Source organism: Capra hircus, chromosome 19 (genome assembly GCF_001704415.2).
Source record: "Capra hircus breed San Clemente chromosome 19, ASM170441v1, whole genome shotgun sequence".
Taxonomy (NCBI): domain Eukaryota; kingdom Metazoa; phylum Chordata; class Mammalia; order Artiodactyla; family Bovidae; genus Capra; species Capra hircus.
This window is the reverse complement of record NC_030826.1, coordinates 18,155,631-18,182,869: the sequence shown is the minus strand read 5'-3', so window position 1 is coordinate 18,182,869 and position 27,239 is coordinate 18,155,631. Positions and strand designations below refer to the sequence as shown.

The 27,239-nt window shown below is 55.2% G+C and overlaps 1 protein-coding gene across 2 annotated transcripts in view; it reads left to right on the top strand.

Moving 5' to 3' along the window:
* RAB11FIP4 (RAB11 family interacting protein 4) overlaps nucleotides 1-25,611 on the top strand; it is a 104,613-nt gene extending 79,002 nt beyond the window's left edge. For both annotated transcript variants that reach the window (XM_018064266.1, XM_018064267.1), the window contains 12 exons: nucleotides 12,589-12,815; nucleotides 14,539-14,733; nucleotides 15,326-15,460; nucleotides 15,884-15,919; nucleotides 17,371-17,470; nucleotides 17,736-17,839; nucleotides 18,867-19,007; nucleotides 21,030-21,111; nucleotides 21,607-21,744; nucleotides 21,847-22,005; nucleotides 23,057-23,200; nucleotides 24,210-25,611. In XM_018064266.1, the coding sequence (XP_017919755.1) occupies nucleotides 12,589-12,815; nucleotides 14,539-14,733; nucleotides 15,326-15,460; nucleotides 15,884-15,919; nucleotides 17,371-17,470; nucleotides 17,736-17,839; nucleotides 18,867-19,007; nucleotides 21,030-21,111; nucleotides 21,607-21,744; nucleotides 21,847-22,005; nucleotides 23,057-23,200; nucleotides 24,210-24,326 (1,578 nt within the window). In that variant the 3' untranslated portion in view covers nucleotides 24,327-25,611. The remainder of the gene's footprint in view (nucleotides 1-12,588; nucleotides 12,816-14,538; nucleotides 14,734-15,325; nucleotides 15,461-15,883; nucleotides 15,920-17,370; nucleotides 17,471-17,735; nucleotides 17,840-18,866; nucleotides 19,008-21,029; nucleotides 21,112-21,606; nucleotides 21,745-21,846; nucleotides 22,006-23,056; nucleotides 23,201-24,209) is intronic.

The window sequence follows — 27,239 nt, the reverse complement described above, 5'->3', positions numbered from 1 at the left end:
CTTGTCAACCAGTCACTATTTAGAGGAAATAACTTTTACATTTATGTACTATGTACAGTTTTATAGGCACACAAAAATTGCTTTCACAAGTTTTAAATGCCTGTGGTTGAACTGCATACACACTTCTTTAAAATTAAACTATAATTCCTATGCTATTGAAAGAACACAGGAAATGGAAATAATTTATTTAGGATCCATATATAAATAGTGTTTCAAAACATTATCCTGATAATTGTAGATTCACCAGGCTTTCAGTATCTATAAAATAGTGTATTATCATTTTAAAAATATATTCATTTGGCTGCACTGGGTCCTGGTTGTGGCACTTGGGATCTTCAATCTTCATTGTGGCATGCCATATCTTTAGTTGCAGCATGTGGCAGGGATCGAACCCTGCATTGGGAGCTCGAAGTCTAAGCTACTGGACCCCCAGGGAAGACCCAGTACAGTCTCTTTAGAAGCAGCAGGATCTCAAAATTATCATGGAAGAGAAGCCAAGAATTTCTCTAAGGAGAGACCCCTCCCCACCCCCAAAAATCCTGTTTCTTAACAAGGTTCTGGAGGCCCAGCAGTTAGTTCTCTACAGAGGTTGCATTGAATTGACCTTGAAGGAATTTGCTCTTATTACCTGGATGAGAAGGTGGGTGGAAAAGGAGGAGGAAGGTGTACTAGCTTGCTAGGGCCACAGAGACAGTACCGCAGTCCCACATTCCCACATCTGAAGTGTCTTTTTTCATGGTGCTGCTGGATTGCAGGGTCCAAGATCCAGGTGTCCACAGGGTTGGTTTCTTCTGAGGCCTCTCTTCTTGGCTTGTCTTCTCCGTGCGTGTGCGTGTGTGCGTGCGTGTGTGTGTGTGTGCATGTGTGTGTGTGTGTGTGTGTGTGTGTGTGTGTGTGTGTGTGTGTGTGTGTACTTGCTTCCTAATCTCCTTAAAAGGACACTGGTCATGTTAGATTAGGGCCACCCTTATGACCTCATTTTTCATTTTATTACCTCTTTAAGAACCCTGTCTCCAAATGCAGTTACATTCTAAAAGACTGTTGGTTGTGGGGGTAGGGGAGTTGGGCAGACAGAATTCTGCCCAGAATAGAAAGTTTCTCCGAACTGTCCTCCAAGGGTGGAGGAGGTGAGCGGAGCCTCCATCCAAGAGAGAGCCTGAGTGGAGAGTGGGTAGCTCTGCCTTCAGGCAAAGGCCCACCGTCGATGAGGGGCCCTTCCTTCTTATAGCCTGAGCCACCCTCGCCTCTGCATCTGGTCATTTGTAACCCAGACTGCTCGCCCTTCAGCTCTTATCCTCAAGGACTGCTGTTGCCTGAGGAGGCTGCTGGTCCTCCAAGCTCCCTCTTTCTGCCAACCCCACCTTTTGTTGTCTAGTCGCTGGGTCGTGTCCTGCTCTGTTGGGACCCCGTGGACTGTAGCCCGCCAGGCTCCTCTGTCCATGGGATTCTCCAGGCAAGAATGCTGGAGTGGGTTGCCGTTCTCTTCTCCAGGGGTCAAACCCAGGTCTTTCTGCATTCCAGGCCAATTCTTTACCGTCTGAGCCACCAGGGAGACTTCCAAATGAAGCAAGCCATTATCAAAACGAAGGGTATTTCTCCTTCATAACTAGATACAATTAACATATCTAGTGGAATCAAGCATCATTCTAATATCACCCAGCATCTATTGATAGTCCATATTTCAGCTTCCTGTCTGTCCCCAAAAGATTCTTTACAGATTGGTAGCCTTGCTTGCTTGCTTGCTTGTTTTAACCAGAATCTAATCAAAGGTAATGTTCAGTGTTTATGTTTCTTGGTTAATCAAAAACAATAGTTCTCCCAGTGTGGCCTTCACATCCAGCATCTCCTGACAAGTGGTGAGAAATGCACTTAAAAAAATCTCTTTCAGCCTATCAAAATGCACATTTTTAGACCTCACCCCAGACCTACCGAATCAGAAACTGATTCAGCCTGAGTTTCGACCGTCCGCCCCACCCTCTCCATGCCTCTGCTGCACACTGAAGTCTGAGAACCGCTGGTCTAGAAGAATCCCCCTCCCTCTTTATGATATTCTTTCTTGGAAAAGGCCAGGCCAGTTGTCTTGTAGAAGATGCTCTGGCTGTCTCCCCCTAGTGATGTGTAACTTTTTCCTCTGTTCGCTGCATTCCCACTCAGTAGAGGTTAGGTGTTGAGTCTTGATGAGAATTCAGTGTTTTGTGAAGGCCGTACGGTAGGCGATGCTGTGCCCTTCACGCTGTCACACACCTGGAGGCCCGTGTGTGGTGGTTCCCCATTAGTGTGCTAGGTTTGATCACTGCGTTAAAGTGACCGTAGCCTGTTTTCTCCGTAGCAGTGGTACTAGGGGTGCAGCGGGGATTTCGGCAATCTGTAGGGTGATTCCCTGACACTGTGCGAGTGTCCAGGTCTTCACCGGCCTTTGGTCTCACGGTTTTATTCTACAGCTGTTGGGTGTAATGTTCTGTTTGTGTCTGGGTAGACTCGTGTTCACATCTTCCGTCTCCCTTGCAATCCTCTTGTTTGCATGCTCTATCATTTACTGAGAGAGAGGAGCTAAAATCTCCAGCTTGTTGTTCTAAGGTTTGCTTTGTATTTTGTGGCATTGCTTGTTTGCTCAAGCCCCACAGTTTGTGGAGTCTTAATTCTCCGACCAGGATTGAATCCTGGGCCCGGCAGTGAAAGCACTGACTCCTAACCACTGGACCGCCAGAGAATCCCAGTGGGCCTTGTGTATTTTGAAACGATGTTTTTAGATGCATAAACGCTTAGGAGTGTTGCATCTTGTTAAATTGATTTGTATTGTTTTTTAATATCCTCTGTCTCTTGCCTTAAAGTGTGTTTTAATAGAGCCCCTTCAACTTCTGCTTGGTGTTCGTGTGGTCTATTTTCTAGCCATCTGTGTCCTTACATTTAAATTGTGTCTCTCGTAGATGCCATGCAGTTGTCTTTTTAATCTAATCTGACAGTATTTGTCTTTTAAAAACTTTTTCCTTTTGGCTGCGGTGGGTCTCCGTTGCTGCTCGGGCTTTTCCCCAGCTGTGGAACGCGGGGGCTCCTCTCCTGCAGTGTGCGGCCTTCTCATCGCAGTGACCTCTCGTTGGAGAGCACAGGCTTAGTAATTGGGGCGCACAGCCTTAGTTGCTCTGAGACATGCGAGATCTTCCCGGACCAGGGATTGAACCCGTGTCTCCTACACTGGCAGGCGGATTCTTCACTACTGAGCCACCAGGGAAGCCCCAGTATTTGTCTTTCAACAGGATAGTTGGTTCCATGTTATTTAGTAAATTACTGATATGGTTGAACTCTTTATATTTGATTCTCTTTTCCTCCCATTTTCCTGAATCCTTTCAGGATGACTTATGTGTTTCCCTATTCCATTTGTTTCTTCGTTAGATTTTTAGCAGCAAATTTTTCTTTTTCTTTTTTAACAGATACATTTTGACATGCTCAAATGTGTTCTTGAAACGGAAGTGGGGACAGAGGGCTCAGAATGTCTCCTGGATGGGGAGATGGTAAGGGGTGTTTCCAGGGGGGCCCAGGGTCTGACCGCTTGCCCAAAGAGCCAGATCTCACTGGCCCTTCCCATAGCCCAGGACTCGAGTGCCACTTATGCCCACGGATTGTCCCTCCATGGACACCCAGAGCCCAGGTGCCAGCTGAGCCCTGCACTCCGCTGTGAGCTCGGGCAGCCACCTCCCCTTGTCGGCAGCCCCCTCAGAAGTCGTCCTGATCCGAGGGGTGGAGGGTGAACTTGGACCTGGGGAGCTGGTTAGAAGATCTGAGTGGACAGACTGGTCTCCAGCTCTCCTGCCAGCGCAGCAAGGTCCCGCAGCCTTTGGGGCAGATAGGACACGCGGGTCAGCTGGACGAAACACGCCTGGCCAGTGCCTGGGTGGTCACTGCCAGGATCTGCCTCAGACATGCCTGCCCGCCACTAGCCCTTAATACTTCCAGGACCTCTGCTCTGCTGCCCTTCAGGGAATTCACCCACCTCTCGTCTTAGTTTGGCTGCCAGAGGGACCATCGGGCACCCTTCACTTCTGAAGTTTTCCTGGGAGCTCTGTTATGCCCCCAACCCCTTCCAGTGCACTCGTGGGACACTACTTTATCAGCAGCGTGTGTTGGAGGGAGGGTGGAGAGATCGGGCCGAGACACAGCTCAAGAGTTTAAATTAAAACACCGAGTAAAAGGCAGTGTGGGCTTCCACAGCGCTTCCATTGTGTGCAATAGCGGGCCACCTCATCTGACCATCTTGGCTTCCTGTAAATGCGAGTTCTTGAGAAACTTGAGCATGGCTTTCTCTTCCGTTCGTTACCAGCCTGAGACTCCACAGCTGATGGGGGCCAGATCCAGGACTGAGCCAAGTCTGCCTGAGAGCCTCAGTGCCCACATCTGCAAAACGGTCTGGTTTAATACCTCCCTCCCAGGGGGTGATATGAGAAGTTAACCTTCTCAGTATTTTTCACTTGAGACTAGTAAAAGCTCCTGAGGAAACCCAGTCGTCCCTATGGCCCTGCTTCTAGGAGCTGCGGACCCACTTTATGGTGGAAGTAGTCTGGCAGGTGGGGCTTCCCATGTAACTCAGTGGTGAAGAGTCCTGCAATGCAGGAGACGCCGGTTTGATCCATGGGTTGGGAAGAGCCCCTGGAGAAGGAAATGGCAAGCCACTCCAGTATTCTTGCTCAGAAAATCACATGGACAGAGGAGCCTGGTGGGCTACAGTCCACGGGGTCGCAAAGAATCGGTCACAACTTAGCAATTAAACAAGTGTGGCAGGTGGGGGCGTCTACTCTGAGATCCGCTCCCAGAGGCTCCTGGGGGGGGGAGGCCAGTTGAGGGTGATCTTGAGCTTGCCAGTGGCACCCTCCCTAAAGTGAGGGTTCAGGAGGTGGACCCCGGAGCCCCTGGCTGGGAGGAGACAGCTTGAAAGCTGCTTTGGCCACCTCACCGACCCCTCCCTGGGAGGGGGGTTAACTATAGGGGACTCTGCTCTAGCCCAGGGGCTGGAAACATGGAGTCTCTCTGTCTGCCTAATGTAGCCACCCCATCAGAGCACAAAGCTTGAGCTCCAGAGCTTTGATCTCACAGTATGAGATCAGTCCCCAGGGCTGGCTGAGATGGGTGATAACCCGAAACAGTTCGGTGACCGGGAGCTCCCACTTTTGTCTTTGGCTCTGATGGGGACGAGTTGAGGCCTTGTATCTGAGTCAGGGTTGTTTTTGTTCAGAAGGCAAGGCTAAGGCACCAGCCTCTCTGTGTGGACACTTTAAATCCCCCTTATTCCCACCCTCACCCCTTGGCTGGCACCTAGGCACACCCCCTTTGCTGAACCAGAATCTTCCATCAGCTACTGATGAGCACCAGCTGCCTGCAGAGCCAGGCCTGGCTTCAGGGCAGGAGTTGTAGCCACAAACAGGGGTCGGGGACCACCTGCATCGCTGCTAATGGCGACTGCCAGCATCTCTGCGTGATGAGAGCTGCTGAGCCACAGTGGCGAGGAGGGGACCCCCACCCAGGTGACCCCATCCCTCCCCCATGCACGTGGGGGCGCTGACACCAACAAGTTAGCTTCTTAACCTGAATTTTCTGCCACCTGCGGGAAAGACCCAGAGAGACCCAGACCCGGCCTGTCACTGTTCCTGGGTGCTTGGCTGGCTGGGAGGGTGAGGAAGGATTTGGTCCCCTGCCCAGTCCCCCAAGCCCACTTCAGCCTCGCCCAGACAGCAAGCTGGCCTCTCCCCCACACTGTGCTTGGTTTGTGTCCATCTCTCCCCCCATACCTTCCCTGCAGGGATTCCACGTGTGCCCACTGGTGCCTGGCAGCGGGGAAGCTGGGATGTGCCCACCCAAGCTATTTTTACCCGGCTCTGTCCCCACAGAGCTGTTTTCTGGCTGCGAGTTGCTGCCTGGGGAGCAGAGCCATTGCCAGGGCTGGGGGTGGACAGCCGGAGCTGTGAGCCTCGCGGACTCCCTTGCCCAGGCAGCATCTCACCCTCACACTTATTAAAGGGTATGATTAGTGTGCAGAGAGATCTTCCAAGACAGTGGGCAGAAGGTGACGTGGTGGGAGAAAAGAGGCTCCTGTTTGGAGAGCAGTCTTGGTACTCGGGAAAGTCTGGCTCCCAGAAGCTGGACCCAACCTGCCTTTTTATTTTTTACCCAGTGTGCTGTCGGACTGGAGTGGGGCCACTAGGCCAGCAGGCACCCCAACTGCCTTCTCTCAATACAGAAAAGACAATAATAGATTTTTTTGAACACTTTCTGCTTAGAAAGGGCCTCCCTGGTGGCTCAGATGGTATAGAATCTGCCTACAATGCAGGAGACCCAAGTTTGATCTCTGGGTTGGGAAGATCCCCTGGAGAAGGGAATGGCAACCTGCTCTGGTATTTTTGCCTGGAGAATCCCATGGACAGAGGAGTCTGGTGGGCTGTGGTCCATAGGGTTGCGAAGAATCAGATGGGACTGAGCGACTAACACTATAGTTTGACCTCGGCTTAAAATAGGTGCCAGCTCGTTTAACCCTTCCCTGGGCGGGGAGACCGAGAAGCTGAATAACAGAGAGCGCAGAGCTGCTCAGGAGCGGGGCCGGGATCTGAGCCGGCCAGTCTGCTCTGCGTTTGCTCCTCACGCGGCTCTGCCCCCCTTTGCTGTGTTTCCGGCACCTGTGAGGTGCAAGGCATTGTTCTAGATTCTTCACGGCAGTCTTGCCAGGTAGGTGTGTCCACCCCTGTCTTTAGATGAAGCTCAGAGATTGAGCAGCTGGGTCACAGCCACCAGCGGCCGCACTGGGGTCGGCACTCGGGGCTCTCATGCGGGGCTCCTCCCAGCCAGCCATCCGCACCTCCGTTTGGGTGCATTGTCAATCACCCGCGCTGTGCTCTCTGTGACGCTGACTGTGGGGGTTCAGGTGTAGAAGTCCTCATATTCATCCCCTTAGGGTCTTCCGCCTTCCTGGGGAATGTGGAAATGGGGTCACCTGGAGTCTTTTGGCTGCTAGGAAAATGGGCTGGGCTGCTACATTGCTTCAGTTGTATTCAACTCTTTACAACCCTATGGACAGTAGCCCACCAGGCTCCTCTGTCCATGGGATTCTCAAGGCAAGAGTACTGGAGTGGGTTGCCATTTCCTTCTCCAGAGGATCTTCCGAAGCCAGGAATGGAACCCAAATCTCTTGCATTGGCAGGCGGATTTTTTACCACTGAGCCACCTGGGAAGCCCCTTGGGCTGGGATGGGGAGGGCCAAAGAAAGTCATCCATTTGGGGCCCTCCACACGCGCTCAGAGCATTGTTGGCCACTCCAAGGCTTAGAAGGGCCCCACCAGTCCTGATGCTTGGCCTTCTTACCAGCCATTGAATTCAGCTCATGCCAGCTTCCTACAGAGGAAGAGGTGACTTGGGACCTGCTGGTGGGTGAAGGCTGCTCCTGAGATTGGAGAGCGGGCAAGACTGTGTGCCTCTGGACTCCCACTTCTAGCTGAGGCCAGCAGCATCCCGCCCCAGCCCAGAACAGGGGCGAGGGGAGCAGATGCTGGTGCTGCAGACATGCCCCCAGAGCGGCTGGCTGGGACCTGTTTGCTCAGCCTTGGACCTCAGAACTCTCCAAAAACCCTAGTCCCTTAAGGACGGCATACCTCCTGGCTTCTGGTCTGTCCTAGATCTGGCTGACTAGCCAGGGACCCACGGGCTGTAGGGACAGCTCGGCTCCTGCAACACACAGCCCCTAAGAGGGGCCAGAAATTGTGTTGAGTGGCTCATGTAATTGACTGAAAGCTGTACTAAGTGAAAAACAGAATGGCTGTGAGCGTGTCAGTTGTTCACCCTCATGATCACGTATCTGACCGGGTGCCAAGGCCCCTCAGTATCAGGAGAGCGTCAGACCACACATTGTTAGCCTGGAAAAAGAGCAAAATTCAGACTTCAGAGTTCGTGTGTCTACTGAGCGAGCGTCACTTTCACACCATTGTAAAGTCAAAAAATCATAGGTTGAGCCATCATAAGTCAGGGACTGTCTGCGCTAGAAATGGTTTCGAAGCTACAATTAAAATTTCCACTTGCCTTGAGCAACAGTTGTGGGTTGAACGAAGAGGTGTTGCCGTAGGGAGAGCAACTGTTTTGTAAAAGAAAAGGCTGGTGTGTTGAGAGGGTGTGCACGTGTGTGTGTAGTGGGGGCTGCGGGGTTGAGGGTCCCGGACATGGTGTGTCCGGAGCCCGGCTCCAGGTCTCAGCGGGGGCGTCTGTGGCCAGGGCGTTCCAGGCAGCCCCTCCCGCTCCGATCTCCCGTGTGTGTCGATGAATGAGAAGAATCTTCGTTCTAACCTCCTTCTCTCCCTGGAGCTCTCCCAGGGCTGTTGAGAGACAAACTGTGTGCGTGTGAGACAAGGTGCTTTGTCAAGGGTGAAGGGCCCAGCAGCTGTGGACCCTGCTCAAAGAGTAAAACTATGCCCAGGAGGTGGGGGTCAAGTTGGGGAGGGGCCCCCATGGGGTGTCTGACCCCTCTGCTGCCCCTGCCCCTCCTGTGGCTGAGACAGCCCACTCCAGGCCACTCTTTCCCTGCTGGGCAGGGCCTTGGGCCAGGTGCCAGGAGTGTGGGCATGTCTCCATGGGACCTCAGGTGAGAGGGGGTGTCGGGACAGAGTGCCTGGCTGAAACTCAGCCTCCACACAAAGACAGAAATATAGGTCAATGGAACAAAATAGAAAGCCCAGAGATAAATCCATACACATATGGACACCTTATCTTTGACAAAGGAGGCAAGAATATACAATGGAGTAAAGGCAATCTCTTTAACAAGTGGTGCTGGGAAAACTGGTCAACCACTTGTAAAAGAATGAAACTAGATCACTTTCTAACACCGCACACGAAAATAAACTCCAAATGGATTAAAGATCTAAATGTAAGACCAGAAACTATAAAACTCCTAGAGGAAAACATAGGCAAAACACTCTCCGACATAAATCACAGCAGGATCCTCTATGATCCACCGCCCAGAATTCTGGAAATAAAAGCAAAAATAAACAAATGGGATCTAATTAAAATTAAAAGCTTCTGCACAAAAAGGAAACTATAAGCAAGGTGAAAAGACAGCCTTCTGAATGGGAGAAAATAATAGCAAATGAAACAACTGACAAACAACTAATCTCAAAAATATACAAGCAACTTATGCAACTCAATTACAGAAAAATAAACGACTCAATCAAAAAATGGGCCAAAGAACTAAATAGACATTTCTCCAAAGAAGACATACGGATGGCTAACAAACGCAGGAAAAGATGCTCAACATCACTCGTTATTAGAGAAATGCAAATCAAAACCACAATGAGGTACCACTTCACACCAGTCAGAATGTCTGCGATCCAAAAATCTGCAAGCAATAAATGCTGGAGAGGGTGTGGAGAAAAGGGAACCCTCTTACACTATTGGTGGGAATGCAAACTAGTACAACCACTATGGAAAACAGTGTGGAGATTCCTTAAAAAATTGCGAATAGAACTGCCATATGACCCAGCAATCCCACTGCTGGGCATACACATCGAGGAAACCAGAATTGAAAGAGACACATGTACCCCAATGTTCGTCACAGCGCTGTTTATAATAGCCAGGACATGGAAACAACCTAGATGTCCATCAGCAGATGAATGGATAAGAAAGCTGTGGTACATATACACAATGGAGTATTACTCAGCCATTAAAAAGAATTCATTTGAATCAGTTCTGATGAGATGGATGAAACTGGAGCTGATTATACAGAGTGAAGTAAGCCAGAAAGAAAAACACCAATACAGTATACTAACACATATATATGGAATTTAGAAAGATGGCAATGATGACCCTGTATGCAAGACAGCGAAAAAGACACAGATGTGTATAGCGGACTTTTGGTCTCAGAGGGAGAGGGAGAGGGTGGGATGATTTGGGAGAATGGCATTGAAACATGTATACTATCACGTAAGAATCGAATCACCAGTCTATGTCCAATGAAGGATACAGCATGCTTGGGGCTGATGCACGGGGATGGATGACCCAGTGGGATGTTGTGGGGAGGGAGGTGGGAGGGGGGTTCATGTTTGGGATCGCATGTACACCCGTGGTGGATTCATGTCAATGTATGGCAAAACCAATACAGTATTGTAAAGTAAAATAAAGTAAAAATAAAAATTAAAAAAAAAAAAAAACTCAGCTTCCAGTAAGGCAAGCATGCGTTAGCCAGAGACCAAGCCAGATGCTTGCACACAGACACTGGTCTCCACGAGGCCCCGCCTGCCTGCCTTCTGGAGGCCGGCTGGGTGGCAGCCTCCTGGGGACGCCTGCTGACACGGTTCCAGGGGAAAGGCGTGGCCGTGGCTGACTCACAGTCTGACCCCAGCACTCCTACTGATGCCCGCATGGCCCCAGGCCAGACAGCGGTGGAAGGAGACCCGGCCTTCGGGGCCATGAAGACGGGGAGGAACACCCACTTACAGAGTGACCAGGCCCCCTCTCGTGAGCCACAGAGCCGGGACTCCCAGCCAGCGCTGCCGTGTCTGGGAGGGTGAAAGCCTGCGGGTGGGTGAACAGAGTACACACCTTACTCCTCCGTAGCCCATCTCTCCCTGGAGGACCCCCCCGGTGGCCTTGCACCATCCTGGAGATGCCCTGCTGGGGGGCAGGCAGGGGGTGGCATGTGGAAGTTGAAGCATTAGGCGGAGCATCGGGCTTCACAGTCAGTTACATGCCCCTGCCATGTGTCTCTCTTCATGATCACCGTGGGGTCTGAAAATCTATGAAGCATGGGTTGCATCAGGGATAAATAGAACCAGGCAAGCGGTGGTCAGAGGCAGTGGGGGTCCTTTGCCCACCAGCCAGGGGACTTCTGACAGGTTACTGTCTGAGCCTGGACTGCCTCGTTAGTAAAATGGGGATGGGAATCTTTGTCTCAAAGGGTCGTAAAGCCCAAATGAGATTATACATGAACTCTCAACTCGGTGTCTGGAATTGATGAGCGGTCGGTCTGTGAATGCTGGGTTTTCTTTGTTCCTATGGGAACACAGCTTCAGGCTTGCTGACAAGAGCTTGCTTAGGACATAAGATCTGATCAGGTTTGGAGCTCTGTGGGGTTGGATTATGACATAGAGTCAGACGCAGCTTAGCGACTAAACAAGAAAGGTGGAAAGGGCCACATGAACACTAGGGGTGAGTTTAATTACACAGCCCCTCGGCCTCCACAGTCAGGGGTGGCTGGCTGCCTGATGCTGGCTTTATTGGTCCATCTGGTGCTCAGCCCGAGTCACGGCACAGGCAGGAGCCAGGCTCATTAATCACCATCTATTCTTAGCCTCAGCACGTCTTGGTGGGGACAGACCCCCAGGAGGGGCTGCCTGCTTACCAGCGGACACAGCTACGCTGCTCACTCACCACCTTCCTTGGATGTCTCTGATCCTGTTGTTGTCTGAGATGCCCCAAGGCTTTTCACAGCCCTGTTACTGTTAACCTTCCTGTTGTCCTGGGGCTGGAGGAAGCACCTCTAACTGAGGCTCTGCCAACCCTAGCTGAGAAGCAGGCCGAAGAACCTGGGGGGTAGTTGACATCTCAGCTGGGAGCAGGTGGAGGCATCCTTAGGGGCAAAGGATCCTTAGGGGTTCCTACCTCCTTGGGGGCAAAGCAGCCTTGAAAAATGACTTGCAGAAAGCTGCCTCTCAGACTAGGGTAAATGTTGAATAAACCCAGAGATCGTCTCAGACGGTTTTGGCAAAAGGTTTGGGCAGATCTTTATGGTGTGCTGGCATTGTGCCCGGCAGTGTGTGAGGACCCTGGGGACCGGCCCAAAGCTCAGACTTGAGAGACCTAGAATTCTTGCTCCCCGGGGTGGCTGTGGTTGGATAGCGTCACCGATTCAATGAACGTGCACTTGGGTGAACTCCGGGAGATGGTGAGGGCTAGAGAGAGGCCTGGCATGCTGCAGTCCATGGGGTCCCAAAGAGTCGGACACAACTTAGCCCTGAACAGCGACAGCAGTAAGGTGGCTGTGGCTGTGCCGGGACAGACTTGTGGCCAGGGGTTAGCCATCGAGGTCCTGCTGGGAACAGGGATCCGTAGGATTCCGTCGCCATTCTCGGCTTACAAAGAGGCCAGAACTGGAGTTCAGAGACAATATTTGACACGCCCAGAATCAAGGTGTTGGGGTACAGAGGGGGGCCAACCCTTAGGCTCTGCTGATGCCCCTGTAGCATGTTGCATCAAACTCTGCTAGGTCATTGTCATTTTCACTGGGGCTGTGCCCTTATAATATAACCCTAAGAAGCCTTATCTGAGTCACCTGGCTTCCTGTCCAGACTTTGGGTTGGAGACCCTGCCGAGCGGGGTCTGAACCATGCAGCTGGCCTGGCTGTGGCCCTTCTTCACGGACGGCGGTCCCAGAGGTTCCCACCCCTCACTGGGCTTGCTTAAAAGGCCCCCAAGACAGATCACGTGCCAGGGTCTCATACCCGAGGTCTTGGGGTCTGTGGCTCCCTGGCACCACCTGCCATTCCCCTCCTGGTGTCCCTGTGGTCTGAGGAGCAGTGCTGAGCCCCAGAAGCCAGGCTCACTCATACTGTCCCCTTCTGTCTTCCCCAGGGCAGCGAGGTGCCAGACCCCACCTTCGCTGATGGTGAGCTCCTGCCCACAGAACCAGACTTCTTTCCTGAGGATGAGGATGAGGCCATGACGCTGGCCCCGCCTGAGGGCCCCCAGGAGTCGGACATGGAGGGCCGCATGGAGAGCACCCGGATCCTGGAGGGGCCGGTTGGAATTCCCGCCGAGAAGGATGCAGGTCTAGGAGGCCTGTTCCTGCCCGAGGACAAGTGAGTTAAGACTGCCTGGAGCTTCAGGCATCAGGAGAAGGTGATGAGCATGTGATGATCAGCCCCGGGATTTGGAAGAGGAAGCAAGGGCTTCCAATATCCGTTGACCAAACAAAATTGTCAGCTTTTCATCATTTGCACCTTTCAAGGAAAAGGCAATTTCATATGTTTCAGCCTAATGTATTTTCTCAGTTCAGGTGTTCTCAAACCCCAGTGGCTCTAGAAGTCACGGTCTTCAAGGGAGGAGGTGCCTTTGGAGTTGTCCTGGGAGCGGTCCATCCGCTGTGCTTGTGACCACAGCCCCTGGACAGCCGGTCATGGGGACCGCAGACCCTTTGACCTATTGGCTAATCATCTGCTACCCGATCATTCCCGTGTTTTCCGGGACCAGTCACCGGGAGGCAGCCAGCAGTGGGTGCCAAGAGTTTTAGTCAAATTTATATAAGAACAAAGTGAGGAATGTGACAAATGCAGCCCCAGGCGCTAAGGAACCGGAGGGCAGATAAATAAGTAAATAAATAGGGTGGGGGTACCAAAAGACTTGATCTTTCTCACCCTGTCATTAAGGCTGTGATGCATGGATCACTGTTTCCCAGTTTTGAGTGCGGAATCTTAGAGGGTGGAGAGATCCTAGTTAATGAGCAGCTACCACCCAGTGACTCAAGGGAAGATCTGTTCTGCCAGGTGATGTGGTAGCTGTACTTCTTTGTTCTTAGGTTGCAGAGCAGGTGCAGCCAGCCCCTGACACCGCCCCAGGCCACCCTGGGTCACCTGTGAGAGACCCAGGGTCTCTGACCCGTGATCTGTGGCGTCAGGCTTCTTTGGACAAGAATTCCTCCCTATAAACACAGGAGACACATCCTGCCTCGTAACTCATTGTTATTTTAAAAACCTCATTCATTGTTGGAACATGAGCACTTACACAGCTTGAAAAAAGGAGAAAAAGTGAGAATGAAGGGCAGGTAACCCACTTTACTGATGGTGCCACTCTCCACACCCCAAGCCCGATTGCCGTTTAAATATTTCCACTTCCTGCTTTTCCTTCTTCTGTGTAGACCCGTCTCATGCTTAGGCTTTTTATGCTTAAAATTTTACCTCTTTTGTGTCATTGTTGGTTTTAATTTTGCATGTGTGTGCTCAGTCATATCCGACTCTTTTCCGCCTCATGGACTGCAACCATGCCAGGCTCCTCTGTCCATGGAATTTTCCAGGCAAGAATACTGGAGCGGGTTGCAGGTGGATTCTTTACCGCTTAGTGCTACCTGGGAAAACTTTAAAAAAATGTTTTAAGTTTAGCTTTTAGTTTTAATTTTTTAATTTTTTTAAATTAAAAAAAGCTTTGAGTTTTAATTTTTCCACATTATTGCCAGTGTTTTTTTTTTTTTACAAACCTTTCCACAACAGTTTGAGAGTCCACAGTTTATGTGATCATTTCATTTACTGATACAGGCTATCATTTAATAGCCATTTCAGTGTTGCTTCAATAAGCCATTGAGTTGTAAGCAGCGTTTTGCTGCCCTGTGGAAATGTCGATTTAAGCATCTCTGGAGCAGAAACTTTCTGTGATGAGATGTTTCCCGTAGGACGCGATCCCCAGAGTGTACTTAACCGGGGCAGGAGGACAGGCTTCATCGTCAGGGTCCTGGTGTCCTGGCCTGCCTGTCCCCCACGGGCTGTGGCGCCCCCCGCCCCGGTTCGCAGCTGGCCCTTGTCCTGCACTCAGGTCCCTGGGCCACCCTCCGTCCATGACCACGTCAGACCTCTCCACGCACTCCACCACCTCGCTCATCAGCAACGAGGAGCAGTTTGAGGACTACGGGGAGGCGGATGACGTGGACTGTGCCCCCAGCAGCCCCTGCCCGGACGACGAGACCAGGACCAACGTCTACTCGGACCTGGGGTCGTCAGTGTCCTCCAGGTGACCCCTCAGTCTACAGCTGCCTTTGGGATCCAGGAAAAGTGGCAGAACCAATCCTGCCTCATCCTGGGGGTTCGGCAGGCAGAGCCATGAACTAACTGGGCTCTGCTCCTATAGATGGGCAGGAACTGCCTCTGAATCCTGCAGGGGGCTGGGGGTTGGGGGTCTGGAATTCCTCCTTCCTTCTGTCTTGGGGAAGAAACCAAATTAACCAGCCTGAGGGGCTGCAGACGCCAAGTGGCATGTTGATACCTTCCCACGCAGCTGAGTCATTGCTTACTCTGACATTAACTGTCAGTTTCCTCCTCTGTGAAATGGGTACAACTCATTGGCTTCCTGTCTTTGAGAGCACTGGAAGAGGGAGCTCTACTGTTGTAGTTCCACCCCCCACCCCCAAACACACACACACACCCACACCCACCCACACCCACCTACACCCACCTACACACCCACACCCACACACACACACACACACACACACACACACACACGGCTCACAGGTTTCAGAGAACCTAGTAACAAGCTCAGCGGGATGGGGCACCGAACTGGACAGCGGTTCCGAAGGTGAACCTTTTTCCTTCTTGCGACCCAGTGCGGGGCAGACGCCGCGAAAGATGCGGCACGCGTACGACAGCGAGCCCGTGGACGCCTACTGCTCCCAGTGCTGCAAGAAAATCAGCCTGCTCAACGACCTGGAAGCCCGGCTCAAGAGCCTGAAGGCCAGCAGGTGCGGCCCCGGGGACCAGCGTAGGGGTCGGGGCGGGGCGGGGACCCGGGGAAGAAGCATCGGGGTGAGGGCCCCCTCCCTCTCCTGGTCGGTGACTGGGGCCCCCCACCCTCTCCTGGCAGTGACTGGGGCCCCCCTCTCTCTCCTGGTCTGTGACTGGGGGCCCCCACCCTCTCCTGGTCGGTGACTGGGGCCCCCCCTCCCCTGGTCGGTGACTGGGGGCCCCCACCCTCTCCTGGTGGGTGACTAGGGGCCCCACTCTCTCCTGGCAGGTGATCAGGGGCAGTTCTGAGGGCCAAGCTGATGTGTAGTGGGCAGAAAAAGGCCTCGCCTGCGTTTGCGTATGCTGTGGCCAGGGCAGAGGAAGCAGTGGGCTAGAGGCCCCTCTGTTCAATGGTCTTCTCTCTCTGTCTCTCTGTGTAGCCCCAATCGAAAGATCTCCAGCACGGCCTTCGGACGGTAAGGTCCCCCCCCCGGGTGTGTGTGTGTGTGTGTGTGTGTGTGTGTGACTCAGTCGTGTCCAACTCTTGTGACCCCATGGACTGTAGCCCACCAGGCTCCTCTGTCCATGGGATTCTCCACGCAAGAATAGCAGAATGGGTTGCCACGCCTTCCCCTGGGGCATCTTCTCGGCCCAGGAATCGAACCCGGGTCTTCTGCATTTCAGGCAGATTCTTTACCACCTGAGCAGGGTAGCTCGGGTTGAATGCTGTCCTCTTGCACTACACTCCTGCTGCCAGGATGGCCAACTCTGTGCCAGCAACTCAGACCCAGCCAGTGCCCTGCGTGTGGCTGGACGCACAGAGGGGATGAGGCGTCCCAGGGCAGTGCAGGCAGCGGACGGACGATCCACTTCCAGGAAAGAAGGGCTGGGCTCCCCCCCGGCCTACCTGGTGTCCCTCCCGGCAGGGTTCAGCCTCTGAACCCACAGCTGCCCCTGCCTCTGGCAGGCACCCCAGGGGTGCCCTGAGAGACACAGTCCGCCCCACACTCCATGTGCTTCCCTGTGCTCTGGAGCAGGCGGCCCTACCAGCAGAGGCCCTGGGCTTCCCGCTGACAGAGATGGGACGTGAGGGTCTCCCCTGGAGCTGGTCCCTCTGCTCCTGGGCCCACCAGGTCCCGCACCAGCTCTCCCGCAGACTCGCCCAGGTCCGCACCCGGGGCCCTGGCAGCTGCAGCAAGGGTCCAGGCGCTGGGGTGAGGCGGCGTCTTGGCTGAGACCCGGCTGCTGCCTGGCACGGAGTGGGAGGTAGGGGCCGCTGGGGAGCAGAGGGGGTTTTTGCCTCAGGTAAGGGGTCACCTGGACAGCCGTGGCCCCTTTTCAGTCCCACTCACTAGCCCATGGTCGTGCACATCCTGGATGGGTTTCTGTCCCCCTACCCACGCCTGGGTCCCCAGTGACATAGCAGGAGTCAGCTTGGTTTGGGGGCTGGGTGGCCTCGGGGGGCCCAGGCCCTCTTCCCGGATTGTGGTGCCCAGCCGCCTCATTGGGGTGGTTCCCAGGTGGAAGGGGCTCAGGAGGTGGGGCTGGGGGAGGGTGCCTCCACTAGCTGGGTCCCACGTCACCTCTTAACTGGCCCCCCAGTGAGCACAGGGAGCAGGAGGAAAGTCCCTGATGGACTAACCACGTCTACCGGGCTCAGGAGGGCCATTGCAGCTTGTTTGCTGTCCTCTGGGCAAAGCGATCTCTTGAGGTCAGGGGTCAGGCCACTTTGCTCCCCTGACTGAGGGAGGCAGCCTCCTCAGAGGGGTTCCTGGTACTCTCCCAGCGGTCTGGGGTGCTCCCCCAGCCCATAGGCTGAGTCTGAACCCCAGTCTCCCCAAGGCCCCTGCAGCGGGACAGGCCTCCCCCTCCCCACCAGGCAGCTCATGCACAGACATGCATTTCCCCCCCACCACACCACCCCCAGGCAGCTCATGCACAGCAGCAACTTTAGCAGCAGCAACGGCAGCACCGAGGACCTGTTCCGGGACAGCATTGACTCCTGTGACAACGACATCACGGAGAAGGTGCACCAGGGCGGGCGTGGGCAGACGGGACTCGCCACGCGTGCCCCCTGGGGTGGGGTTGGGGTGCTCCGAGGTACTGCCTGGGGACGTGGAAGACCCAGGAGTTGGGGGTAGGCAGCCCCGACCACCTGGACACATCCATCCCATCCCCACCCCGACATGACTCCTCTTCACACACCAGTGGGGATTCTGGCCTCAGTCTCACCATCGTTAGGCTCTCTGTCCCGTGGACTCAAAGGTTTTCTCCGCCACCCCCTTATGGTAGGTGAGCTTCCTGGAAAAAAAGGTGACCGAGCTGGAGAACGACAGCCTGACCAACGGGGACCTGAAGAGCAAGCTGAAGCAGGAGAATACACAGCTGGTGCACAGGTCAGGCGGGCTTCGGCCGCGACGGCCCCGGGGGAGGTCGGGGCGGGGGTGACCTGCGCGTCCTAGCTCGGCGGGCCTGTGACCTGTCAGCACCTTGCTGTCGGCCCCGCCCATGTTGGGCGCCCAGGGGGACCGGTCTTTAGGGGCCAGGAAGACAGGCAGAGCTCGACCTCGGCCCTCCAGGTCTGCAGCCCCAGCTCGGGTCAAAGGTGGAAGTTGAGACCCATTTCCTGTCTCTGTCCTGCAACAACGAGAGCCTGGCTCCGTTCCGGGGGACAAACTTTACAGAGGGAGACGCTGGTGGGAGTCGGGCTCACGCCTGCCACCTGTGGGAGGGGTCCAGGCATTGCTGTTCCCCCCACCGCCCGACAGAGGCCCACTGAACACAACTTGATGAGGTGGTGCGTGTAGAGTATGACCCTCCTGAAACTTGGTAAACTGATCCCCACCCAGGGTCTGGTCCTCAACCTTGGAGGACTCAAAGACGGGTCCTCTTGGGCAGCCCAGAGGGTCAGCCTCACAGAGGGTCATGTCCCAGAGTGGTACACCATCCTGGCCACCAGTCACAGGGTTAGAAGGTCCACAGTGGTGCCAGGCCTTCCCCAGCTCTGGCGTGCTCACCACCAGCCAGGACGTGCCCATGTTTGCAGTCAAGGTGCCCAGTGAGCTGAACTGTTGATCAGAGGCATCCCGTCCTGGAAGGGAGGGAGTGAAAAGAGGAGGCGAGGCCTCTGGGCTGTTTGATCCGGCTGCAGTGAGGCCGGCCCTCTCCGTGCTGCCCTAGGAGACCCGCTTCTCCCCTCTGGACTGACTGCCGGCACCGCCCTTCGGTGGCACACGTGGCTGGCCCGCCTCTCCTTAGCTTCTGCGGGGTCCCCTGTTCATCTGTCAGTAGAGCTACCAGCCCACAGTTGGGTTGTCCGTGACGTGGGGTCCGGGGCTCCCCTTGGTCACAGCCTAGGTTGAGGGGAGGAGAGTGAGGCCACGAGAGCTGGCCCTGCACTGGGGCCCACATGCCTCTCCACAGGGTGCACGAGCTGGAGGAGATGGTGAAGGATCAGGAGACCACGGCCGAGCAGGCCCTGGAGGAGGAGGCGAGGCGCCACCGCGAGGCCTACAGCAAGCTGGAGCGCGAGCGCAGCACGGAGATCGAGCTGCTCACCACCAGGTGGGTCCCTCTGATGCCTCTGCGGGCAGATGCAGTCCCATTATTTAGATGGGAAAACTGAGCCCATGGGGAGGCCTCTGGTCCTAACAGTTCTTTTGATACCTGAATGCCTGGGCGTGTTCTCTAGGAAGCAGGTAAAAGAATGTTCAAAGTAACATTTTTCATAGTAGGTCCAACTGGAAGTGATGCTTTATCCCCAGTGCTCTTGCTGGGAGAATTCCAGGGACAGGGGAGCCTGGTGGGCTGCCGTCTATGGCGTCGCACAGAGTCTGACATGACTGAAGCGACTTAGCAGCAGCAGCAGAGCATAGGTTAAGGGAATATGCACACACAGGTCTTGCCCTGAGTCCTGGCCTGGGTCTGCTGTCCAGGCTTGGAGCGCCCCCTGCTGTTGGGTTCTCCCCGCCCCTGAACACTAGGGCGCCCTGACCCGGCGACCTGGGGGCAGAGGCTGCGCAGGGCTGCCCCTGGGCCTGGGCCGTAGCTGTTTGCAACGGAGGCAGGCAGGGGAGGACGACCTGGGGGCCTGGTGTGGTCACCCACTAGCTCTGTGACGTTGGACGTCCTCTGTCTCTTCCTGGGCCTCAATATCCATCCGTCAGCCTCCCTGTAGAGTGAGCAGGAAGGCAGAGGGGCTGCGGCACAGCTGACGACTGCACCTAGGTGGGAACTCTGAGGATGTCCAAGGCCCTCCCCCCCGACCCAGGCCAGAGGCCCTCCCCCCCGACCCAGGCCAGAGGCCCTCCCCCCCGACCCAGGCCAGAGGCCCTCCCCCCCGACCCAGGCCAGAGGCCCTCCCCCCGACCCAGGCCAGAGGCCCTCCTGGGCCCCTGACACAGTGGATGGCTGCCCCCCTTCTCCTCAGCCCGTCTCTGAGCTGAGCCTTGGTGAGTCTGCCCTGCCCAGCCTGGGGTGGGAGGTGGTTTCTCACCTCTCACCTCACGGCTGGCAGGGTCAAGCAGGCCCAGAGGGGACTGGGCGGGCCAAACCTCCATGCAATCAGAGACGCCCCGCCCCCCCAATTTCCCTTAATTGTCCACTCATGTTCTAGAAGCTGTTGTTTTGCACCTGTTTCTTAATGAGCCTGGTCCCTCATTCAACATCACATCCTCTGCCTGCTCCTGACAGCCGGCCAGTCGGCTGGCTGAGAAGTGGCTGGGATGCAGGTGGCTGTGCGGGCCCAGGAGGCCGGCCCTTTGCCTGACTCCAGGGGGCGCTGTTCCCTCGGGTGCTCTGTGCCTCACGTGAGCCGGCCTCCCCAGGTAGGTGGGGGCAGGTCTGAGATCCCCTTAGGCCCTGGAGAGGGGTTTTTTTCTCCTGGGGAGTCCAGTGGACAGCTGGGGCCAAGGAGCCCTCCATCCAAGGAGGATGCGACAGTGGGAAGGAGAGGGAACGCCCTGCTGGGAATGGCCCAGCACCATCCCAGGGCCACTGGCTGACGGCCCCGCTCACCGGCCCCTTTTTGGGTCACGTAAAATCGACCTGGACACCCCCTTGTGAACACTAACACAGAGGGTTAGAGGGTCAGAACCACTGCCCGTGGGCGTCAGAGAACACGCCAAGGGAAGAGCCCCAGGGGAGAACGAAAACCAAGTATGGTGCGTTCGTTGCCTTCAAACTGTGGATCCTCACAGGAGGGCCCCGCCATGGACACCGCAGGAGGACTCTCCATTTAGCAGAAAAATACCACTGCTGCCTCTCCCTCCGTGGGGTGTTTCAGGCCCTAAGCACGTATGTACAAAGAACCCCGTGCTCTTATTCATTCCCAAGTGAGTTTTTCCTTTTATTCAAAGATGATAGTAATTCAGGATCTTTATCATTTTGCCTTGGATGACAGGGAGCTCACAGCCATACTACCATTTGGAACAATTATTCATATTCTCTCTCTCTCATTTTCTGGTATCTTCCTCTCTCTCTCTCATTTTCTGGTATCTTCCTTCCTTTAGGGAGCTGAGAATTGCTACAGACTGTCAGGCTGTGAGATAATCTCCATTTCTGACATTCTTGTCCTCCTTTCCCCAGAGTGCAGCAATTAGAGGAAGAAAACACCGAGCTTAGAACAACGGTGACTCGGCTCAAGTCACAAACAGAGAAGCTGGATGAGGTGAGCGTTAGGTTCAGTCATTGCTTAGACTTGGATCTTGAGCTGAATCCACAGAGAGGCCATGTTGGCTATCGCTGGCCTTTTGGTTTCTAGTTTCTGAAATTCTCACTGCCCTAGCCAAAAAAAAAGGGAACAAAATACAAATAGTTTGTCTTTGCATATTTCTGATTTTCCAAATGTTGTACAATGAATACGTTTCTCTGTATTATGGGGGAAAATAAGGAGAAAGAGGCCAGATTCTGTTTGGACTCTTACCTTCTATTCAGATCCATCTGGCATCATTGAAGGACTGTGGAGACCTGAGGCTTTTCTTATTGCAGCTCTAGAATTAGGGGTCTAGCTGTTTCTTTAATTCGTGCCTTGGAGGGCTGTGTCCTCCGGGCTGGTCTGATTGCCTATTTGTCGAGGTAGCTGCCCCAGGCCCCCAGCAAAGCCCCCCAGGGCGCAGCGGGCCCCCTGGGAACTCTCCCCCTGCCCTGGTCTCCCTGGCTGCAGGAGCGGCAGCGCATGTCAGACCGGCTGGAGGACACCAGCCTGCGGCTCAAGGATGAGATGGACCTGTACAAGCGCATGATGGACAAGCTGCGGCACAACCGCCTCGAGTTCCAGAAGGAGCGGGAGGCGACACAGGAGGTGGGTCGGTGGGCTCCAGGGCGCCAAACTCCACCCCACCCCACCCCACCCCACCAGCCCCCCACATCCGTGCTCCTGCCAACTGGCCTCTTTCCCCCACAGCTCATCGAGGACTTGCGGAAGGAGCTGGAGCACCTGCAGATGTACAAGCTGGACTGCGAGCGGCCGGGCAGGGGCCGCAGCTCGTCCTCCAGCCTTGGCGAGTTCAACACCAGGGCCCGAGAGGTCGAGTTGGAGCACGAGGTCAAGCGGCTCAAGCAGGTAGGCCCCGGGAGCCCCCATCCCAGGGCACGAGGTGTCCGGGTCCCCTCGGGGTGCGTCTCCTGTTCAGGGCTGAGTGTCGGAGCGCCTCCTTTTCCCTTGTAACTAGTTGCCTGCTCCTCCCGACACCTTGATCATCAGGCCCGCTCAGCCCTTTCTCACAGCTCAGGCGAGGTGGCTGGAAACCCCAGGGTCGGTCTTTGCTCAGCATCCATGACGGGAAACAGACACCAGTCTTCTGTCCTGGGCACGTGGGAGAAGGAAACCTCACTCAGCTACACAGTGTCTCCCACCCCGAGCCCAAGAGTCCATTTCAGAGGGTTCCTGGACGCTCTCCTGTGACTGGGCAGCCCTTGGGGGTGGGGGAAGCAGGATCAGGAGGGGCAGTGACCCAACGGGGGCCTGAGGGTGCTCAGAGACCCTGCAGAATAAATTATCCGGGTGGGGCAGCTCCTCAGGGTCCCCGTCTCACAGCAGTCCTAAATCCCAGCCCTTCTCAGCCACAAGGGGGCGCCCGGGGTCCCAGATGTGAGCAGGTAGGAGCCTTGAGGCAAAAGCTAGAGCATGGGGCTGGTCAGCTGGCTCTGGGCAGGAGGCACACAGGAGCCGAGGGCACCCTGGAAAGAACTCCCCAGAGCAGGATTCCTGAGCCCGACTGCAGGAGCCAAGGAGACGAGCTGACCTGCCACCCCAGGGACCCAGAGCATCACTTTCCCTCACCAAGGGCCAGTGTTGGAGAAGGAGCCACTGAGTGGGCAGTGTCCTCCGGGGCCCCTCTTCCGGCTCACCCACCCCCAGGGAAGAAGGGGTAGTCTGGAGCCATGCTCCTCCCTGGAAACCTGGCTCCCTGAGCAAGGCTGTAACTCCTCCTCAGGACCCCAAGCCCCCTGAGGACCCAGCCCTCCTCGCCCTGGAGCCCAGCAGAGGCCAGGTCATCTGTGGGTGTCCTGGACTGGCCAGTGACGCACACCCTGGGCGGTGGTCAGGAGGCCGTGGACGCGGAGCAGCGGGTCCCGGTGGGAGTCAGAGTTGCCTGTGTCCCCTTCTGCAGGAGAATCACAAGCTGCGAGATCAGAATGATGACTTGAATGGACAAATCTTGAGCCTCAGTCTCTACGAAGCCAAGAACCTCTTTGCTACCCAGACCAAAGCCCAGTCCCTGGCAGCGGAAATAGACACAGCCTCTCGCGATGAGGTAACATGCCCACACGCTCTCGCCGTGGAGCCTGGCCCTCGCCCGTGAGTCCTGCCCCGGGGCAGGAAAAGCAGGCCAGGGCCTGGCCCCCTGGGCGTCCCCATCTGCAATGACCCCGAGTGATGGGGCAGAGCAGTGAGAGGAGGCAGAGTTCAGCCTGCTCCAATTTCCTATATGTGGTGGGAGAAGAGTGCGGTTGGGAGCAGAGCAGAGTTTGAGTTCGCTTGGTCGGGAGTGTGCCAGAATGGCCCGTTGATGTCATCAGTGTGCGATCCAGGGGAGGCCGGATGTCCCCTGGACCCAAGCCAGCAGGAGAAGGATATTAGCGTGTTGGGGGGGCACCTGCTTGCAGTATGTCTTCATTTAATCTTCTGAGAACGCGAAGGCTTTCTGAACACTTCCATGTCACAGATCGGGAGACCAGGATCACCCAAGATCACCCAGCTTACGGAGAGAGAGGAGCCCAGGTCCCTAGCACCAAAGCCCACTCTTTCTGCCCCACTGGGGTATGGTTATGAAAGATCAGGCCTCCAAGATACCCAGGTTAGATTTCAACACGAGTCACCGAACCCCTTTACCCTGTGCTGGGGACGCACAGCCAGGAGCTGGCCCCTGGCCTTGAGGAGTGCCCACATGAGCCAAGCACCAGCCTCCAGCCTGTGGGCAGAGGCGCATCCCATGGACACGGCAGGAGTCGACCTGGAGAAGGACAGCGGCAGGACTGGGGGTGGCGAGAGGAAACAGCGGGTGGTCTTAGGGTCTTGGGACATTGGGTGTCACTCCTGACTATAAGCGCCTCTGGCCAGCATTCTCTACCTTTATCAGCAACATCGCACACATCTGGGCTCCCCTAAACGGGCCAATGATCTGGGCCTCTCTGGGGGTGTGGCCTACGCCTCTGCACCTTTCCCCCTGCCCAGGCTCTGAGGCTGGTTTTGTTGGGACACTGCCTCTGCCCACACCCCGGCCCCCCTCCTGGCCTCTGACCTCGCTTTCTTGTTCCCTCCAGCTCATGGAAGCCCTCAAGGAGCAGGAGGAGATCAACTTTCGGCTGAGGCAGTACATGGACAAGATCATCCTAGCCATCCTGGACCACAACCCCTCCATCCTCGAGATCAAACACTGAGACGAGGGTGGCTGGCTGCAGAGCAGCCGCAGGACCCCCAGACCCCAGGATTCAGGGGCAGAACCCCGCCTGAGGATGCGGCCCGGGCCGGGCCTCCCATGCACACTGTAAATGTGTCTCTGGGCACCGCTATGTAATGTATACTGGTGTGTATGTGGGGAGGCCGTGCACACAGCAGAGCGTGATCCTGGGCAGCAGCCGTGGCGCCATCTGCGCCATCAGCTGTCCTGTGTTTTGCGGTCCCTCTGCCCCTCGCAAAGCGGGGCAGAGGGTTGTGGAGGTGGGCAGGGGCGAGGTTAGCCATCAGGAGTTACTGTAATGACGAAAGCTAGAAGAAGCTTGCGTTTCAGATACTGGACAAAATGATTCTACCTCTGGGGACAAGGATTGAAAAGCATTCTAGTGCGACAGGCTCTTTGACCCCCATCCCTGTTTCCCCTTGGGAGCGGGGGCAAAGTGACGACCTTTTCCAGGAGCTTGAATGCCTCACCAGCCTCCTCGGCCACCTTTCAGGCCCAGGTGCTTGAGTTCGGAGAGAAGGAAGGAGGTGGGGGGGGAGCGGCATGTCGGGGGTCCTCACAAGCCCTTCCTGCATCCAGCAGCCCCCTGTGAGGCTTGTGCACAGTGTATCCAAAGGAGTCAGGCTTGCAGAGGAGCTGGAGGTGCAGAGGGTTGGGGGTGGGGGGCAGCCATCATCCTAAGGGTTCTTGGCATTTTGAGAGTTCTCCGTAAACCTGCCCATCCCTGCTCACCTACCTCTCCTTTTCTGTCTTGGTTATTTTTTTTAAGACCATGAAAAACAAGCGGCATTCACTTGGGTGTAAATGAAGGATTCAAAGAAAAGGGAAGGGGATGGGGACGGTCTAGGGCACGCGCTGACATTGGGCAGCCAAAGACACGGTCACATCCTTGTCAGCCTCCTTTCCGGGGGCTGCCCTGTAGGAGAGAGGTGTGGATGGACCCTCTCAACAGCTCCCAAGGGCTGGGAGTGGGCCTTGCTCACCTGTCCCTGGTCACAGCCTTAGGTTTAGGTTTTCGGAATCCATGCTCTGGGTTTGGCTCTGCCGGACAGTGAGGCCCCTCTGTCCCAGCCTCTAGAAGCACACCTGTATTCGGGTCTCAGCTGTGCTGGTGTGAGAGACAGTTGGAGAAGTTGCAGGGAAATCTTAGTCTTCCGTGCTGCTGGTGGTGGGTGGTGGTTTAGTCACTAAGTTGTGTCCAACTCCTTGCAACCCCAAGGACTGTAGCCCACCAGGCTCCTCTGTCCATGGGATTCTCCAGGCAAGAATACTGGAGTGGGTTGCCATTCCCTTCTCCAGGGGATCTTCCCGACCCAGGGATCGAACCCGGGTCTCCTGCATTGCAAACAGACACTTTACCCTCTGAGCCATCAGGGAAGGAGACAAAAAAGTCAAAAGACATAGCTATGACCAGGCCGTGGCTATACCTGAACCGCAACAGAAACAATAAATCAGTGCGGACTCCCAGTTCTGTTTGAAAGGTACAGATCAGCCTGGTGACCCAGTGGAAATTCACCCTCTGGATCTTTTGTGTGATCTTTTGTTCTAGGCGGCTGGGAGCAGATATGGTACTCTTCTTTGAGTTTTCCAGTTTGTCTCAATTTTGTGTGGCTTGTGAACCATATACTTAATCCAAATACAGATAAATGCGCGTGGTCTTATTTCCAACATTCCCCCCCCCCCCAACCCGCCACTGCCGTTTGTTTCCTTCAGCGCTTCTCCTATGAAAGAGAAGGCTTGGGCACGTTGGGGACACGTGTGTGCAGAGGAGAGAGGGCTGGGAGGGTGAGCAGGGACTTGGGGACTCGGGTGTGTTCCCACTGACAGCAGGGCTTCAACCAGGACTGGTCTTCATCCCGTTCCAGTCACTCTTGTTGGATTTTGTGACTTCTGTTTAAGCCTGTGCATGGATCTGATCCCAGGACTTTGGGGCCACCCGCACCAGGAAGAGGAGGACGGGAGCGGGGTGGGGGGTCAGTCTCCTGGGAGTCTCTCGACCCCTCAGGACGCTGGTCTCCTTGGGGCCCCCAGGGGTCTAAGCAGAAGCGGCAGTGGAAGGAAGGCGTGGGGAGTGGGTCTCTTGAGAATTTGCTAAGAGGAAGGAATGGCATGAATGAAGACCGGAAAGCTGATGACTCACGCTGCGGCTTGGGTCTGGGTTTTATATGAGAAGGCATCCTGCAGAGAGGCCAGCCGGAACCAGGTCCTGGCCCGTGGGGGTGGGGCTCGCCCTGGGGGAGGCGCATTTTATGGGTGACGTGCATATGCTCTTTAGCCGCACTGATGTGAAATTCCAGGGGAGGCCGCAGAGGCCTGAGTTTATAACAGAGTCAGAATGTGGCAAGGAGTCTCCACCCAGGGGAAAGCGGGAGGAGAAAGCTGTCAGCCTGAAGGGGGCGCCACGCGAGCCGATTCCCCCAGGAAGCTCTGGTCCGAAAGCCCCTCCGGACCTGATCTGAGAACCGGGCTGACTTTAAATTGAGGCTGAGTTCCATTTAACACATGCCCCAAGTTAAATCCACCCTTCTTCAGCCATAATACATCCAATAGGCTTGTTCAGATCCTGTAGCTTTTTAGCCTGAGAGGGGGCGATGCCACAGGGGTTCCAAGCCACAGCCCCTGTGCAGGTTCTAGAACAGGGTCTTGGTGGTGCGGCTGCTGGAGAATATACAGGATGCCCCGTGAAATGTGAATTTCAGGCAAAACAATTTTCAATTGGTGTTCCATACAATATTGGGGATATACTTAAAATGACATTTTTAAAATTCTGGTAACGGCCCTATCCCCAGAGGTTCTGATTCCGTTGGTGTGGGGGGCAGCGCAGGCATCATTGGAGTTTAAGAATTCCCCAGGTGATTATAATTCAACTGGGTGCCCCGGGTAGGTTTCGTTT